The sequence below is a fragment of the Coffea arabica genome, chromosome 6e (genome assembly GCF_036785885.1).
Source record: "Coffea arabica cultivar ET-39 chromosome 6e, Coffea Arabica ET-39 HiFi, whole genome shotgun sequence".
In the NCBI taxonomy this organism is placed as follows: Eukaryota; Viridiplantae; Streptophyta; class Magnoliopsida; order Gentianales; family Rubiaceae; genus Coffea; species Coffea arabica.
Window position 1 is genome coordinate 19,502,461 of NC_092321.1, and position 4,248 is coordinate 19,506,708.

At 42.2% G+C, this 4,248-nt stretch overlaps 1 protein-coding gene across 1 annotated transcript; it reads left to right on the forward strand.

Annotated features, from left to right (window-relative positions):
- The first annotated feature begins 594 nt into the window (after window positions 1-594).
- LOC113695214 (disease resistance protein RPM1-like) lies at window positions 595-3,672 on the forward strand. The gene is made up of 2 exons (XM_027214232.2): window positions 595-835; window positions 1,047-3,672. Exon 2 carries the CDS (start codon window positions 1,122-1,124, stop codon window positions 3,363-3,365), a length of 2,244 nt encoding a protein of 747 aa, XP_027070033.1. The 5' UTR covers window positions 595-835; window positions 1,047-1,121; the 3' UTR covers window positions 3,366-3,672.
- The last annotated feature ends 576 nt before the right edge of the window (window positions 3,673-4,248 follow it).

A 4,248-nucleotide genomic window follows, 5' to 3' on the forward strand; every position in this document is an offset into this window, starting at 1 on the left:
GAGAAAATAATATTATAAAAAACAGCATAATGTGTATGTATGCCGGATAATAAGTAATGCATTGAACACTATATATTTAGATTGGTCTCTTGTAATTCTAGACCTACTTCTTGTTCTTATTGAATGACTAAAGTCATTTCTTGTTCTTATTGAATGGCTAAAGTCATTTATTTCCGGTTTCTAGAAAATGGGGTTTTTGGCTCTCACCTATGTATCCACGCACCCTCCCATTCTTTACCAAAAAAGAAGATGACTGAACAATTGCAGTTTAACTGTAAGTTATTACTATTGCTTTGGCAGATAAAAATGGAGCGGCATCAACCCCAAGAAAAATAAATAAATAAATAAACAAATAAAGTGCGGAATGTAGGGAGGACTTATAGCTTAGGTTAAAGTAACTATACCTATTATGGAAACCTGACTTGAACTTAGGTCTTGACCCTTGAGTTGCTCTTTCTGTTCCACCCCGAAGAAATTATAACCTTCCTGCATCACATATTTTTATTTTGGAGAACTCATACATAGCTGGCTTCCATTTGATGGAGAACTGTCATTTTTATTTTGGGGTGGGGTTTTCCTTATTTAAAATTTTAAAGTAGATCTCATTCTCTGGTGCTCTTTTCTCTTTATTAACTACATAAACACGCGTTCATGTCCATACCGAAAACTTGGTCAGACACCATTGCTTTATTCCTTCCCTTGTTAAAATAATTCGACATCATTGCTTTTGCACGATGCTGCGGTAGTCACTCCTTTATTTTTATCCTACCAAAGGCTGATCGCCCCACCATTTGCAGTCGTCTTAAAAGCTTCCACGATTTTGTATTGTAAGCAGGTAAGAGGCAGCTTCGTCTTTCACGATCACGTTGCCGTCTATCTTCTCGTCTTCAATTTCCGTCATATTTCTTGCTTTAGTTTCTTCTAGTTGCTTAGTTCTTTCTTTTTCTTTTTGACCCGGATTTTCTTTGTGATAAATACTGCACCATATAGCATCGAAGTTCATCAGCTTATGAATCTATAACCTCCTCTTCCTTCTTCCTTTCAAGATACTACAAGTGGACTGTCCCATAAACCAGAAGCCGCCTTCCCCGACATTCTTAAGTTAAAGAGAAAGACTGAAAATGGCAGAAACGGTTCTCTCTTTTGTGCTGGATCAACTCTCAACTTTTCTGCGCGAGGAGGGAGGACTATTGGGAGAGCTTCGGCAAGAGGTCCAATCCATCCGGGATGAGTTGGGGCACATGAGAGCTTTCCTGAGAGAGGCAGAAGCAAAAGAAGAAGATGCTCAACCCAGGCTCCAAGAATGGATCAAGCAAGTGCGAGAGGCTGCTTATGACACTGAAGACATTCTTGATGAATTTGTAGCTCGCTTTGCTCGGCATCGCACAACAGGATTCTACGGCTCTGTTCGGAGAATTTTCAGCTCCATCAAGAATTTGAGAGCTCGTCATCGAGTTGCTAGCGAAATACAAAGCATCAAGTCCAGAATCAAAAGTATTTCTGAAGGTCATCAAAGATATCAATCCGAATATGGTATCTCTGCCCAAGCGTCCAACTCACTATCTGCTGTGAACAACACAACATGGCGATATAGCAGAGATGATGCGCTGCTTGTGGAAGAAGATAAATTAGTTGGCATTGACCAGCCCAAGAAGCATCTAATTTATCAGCTCGTCGAAGGGGATGATTACCAACTGAAAGTTGTTTCAGTCGTTGGTATGGGAGGACTCGGCAAAACTACCCTAGTGAAAAAAGTCCACGAGGATCTTGAAGTTAGAAGGCATTTCCCAGTTCGTGCTTGGGTAACTGTCTCTCAAACATGTGACTTTGAGTACCTCCTGAAAGACTTGATTCGGCAGTTACACAAGGAAGGGAAGAAACCAGTCCCACAATTGATCGAGTCCATGACTACCACCGAGCTGAAAGAAATTATCAAAGATTTTCTTCAACAAGCCGGAAGGTATGCAATTGTTTTTGATGATGTATGGGACGTTGAATTTTGGAATACCATCAAATTTGCACTGCCCGAGAGTAGCTGTGGCAACCGTGTCATGCTAACAACTCGAAAAGCGGATGTAGCCACTGCCTCTTGTACAGAATCTCTAGGTTATATCCATAGAATGGGGCCGCTGTCCTTTGAAGATTCATGGACCCTATTTTGTAACAAGATCTTTAAGGGAAATAGTTGCCCTGGCCATTTGATGGATGTTGCCAAAGGTATATTGGATAAATGTGAGGGCTTGCCCCTTGCGATTCTTGCAATTAGTGGACTTTTGGCTTCGAAAGATGTAAGCAGAATAGACGAATGGGAGATGGTTCAACGCAGTCTTGGAGGTGAATTAGAAGGCACGGGTAAGCTGGACAGAGTTAAAAAGATACTCTCTCTTAGTTATAGCGACCTGCCTTGGCATCTCAAGACATGTCTGTTGTACACAAGCATTTATCCAGAGGATCACAGAATTGGATGCCTAAGACTTGTTAATTTGTGGATTGCTGAAAGGTTTGTAGAACGGAGAGAAGGAATGAATATTGAAGATATAGCTAGGGGTTATCTCACTGAACTCGTCAATAGAAGTCTAATTCAAGTGACGGGTGTGTTTTATGAAGGAATACCCAAATATTGTCGAATCCATGACCTACTGCGAGAAATTATCATTTTCAAGTCAAGAGAACAAAACATGGTCACAATTACTACCGGAGAACCAACAAGGTGGCCGTCCGAGAAGGTACGCCGTCTAATAGTCCATAGTAGTAGTGGTAGTAACAACACCCAGCAAAGACCAAATTATTGCTTTGACCACCTTCGGTCATTCGTTACAGTTGGATCCAAAAACCCACTCCTGTCCAGAATGTTGTTATCTGAAGTTTCACGGGGTAGTAAGTTGTTAAAAGTTTTGGATTTGAGACGTCAAAAGACACTGAAGGAAATGCCAAATGGGATTTTCAAATTGTTTCACCTCAAGCATCTGGACCTACATGGTACAGGAGTGGAGAGAGTCTCAAAAGGCATTGGGAAGCTTCAACACTTGGAGTATCTGAATTTGGGAAACACCAGAGTTATGGAATTACCTATGGAAATCCTAAAGCTGCAAAAACTTCGGGCTCTCAGAGTATATCAACAAGTTGATTCTTCCGATGATGATTATGGATTTCATGGATTTAAAGCTCCCTTGAATATGGGAGGGCTTCTTGTCCTAGAAGTATTAGACTGCATAGATGCAAGTAGTGGATCCACAATAGTTAAGGAGATAGGAAAGTTGACCCAATTAAGAGAATTATGTATTACTAAGTTAAGAGGAGAAGATGGAAAAGAGCTCTGCTCCTCCCTTGCCAACCTCATGATACACGTGAACGGGGTTACGTAAGTTTAGGGGCTGCATGTGCGTGCATGGGGTTTGCATGGAGGGCCACAGCTGGGTTTTGTTGCAGTTAGTTACTGAAAGTTGTTACAGTTAGTTAGTACTGATTTGTAAGATTCTTATGACATCAGCAGATGTCATAAGTTTGTTAGCCGGTTATAAGCTCACCGTCTTAGCACTTATAAAAGGCGAAGATGGGCACCAGTAGAAGACAGACAAAATCTGGGAAATTTGTTATATCGGCACTTTCCATTTCTTCTGTAATCTTTCCTTCTTTATTCAAGTCAATAAAGTTCTCTTGGCTTTCGGATTACTTCTCCGCCAGTTTTTGTAATTCCTAAGTCAGAGATTGAGGACCTCTACTGTCCTTTGCATCAGTGGTATCAGAGCTGGGTTACGCCAGCTCCAATCATCGATGGCAGAGGGCACTAGGTCTCAGGATGTCAGGAAAATGGAGGAACAAGTCAGAGCTTTGCTGAAGGAGCAGCAGGAGCAATTTGAGAGGGAAATGGCGGCTCTGCGGAATTTGGTGATCGAGCTTCACACACAGAAGGCTCAGGGCGAGGGGAACAGCTCTCCTCACCATTCGGATACTCCAACAAGTAGCAGGGGAGGATATCAAGTTCCTTCGCGACTGTCACGTATTGACTTCCCGAAATTCAACGGGGAGGACTTCCGAGGATGGTTGTACAAGAGCGAGCAGTTTTTTGAAGTGGATGGCACTCCTGGCTCAGTCAAGGTCAAAATAGCGGCCATGAATTTGGAAGGTAAGGCTCTTCAATGGCACCAAATTTTCATGAAATCTAGGCTTACTCGTGAACCCCCTGTGTGGGAAGAATACGTAAGGGAGCTGTCCTCAAGGTTTGGCGATTCCCTGTACGACGATCCA

Bases quoted from the DNA above. Each gene is read 5' to 3' on its own strand.
- LOC113695214 (XM_027214232.2), top strand. From the start codon at position 1,122: ATGGCAGAAACGGTTCTCTCTTTTGTGCTGGATCAACTCTCAACTTTT.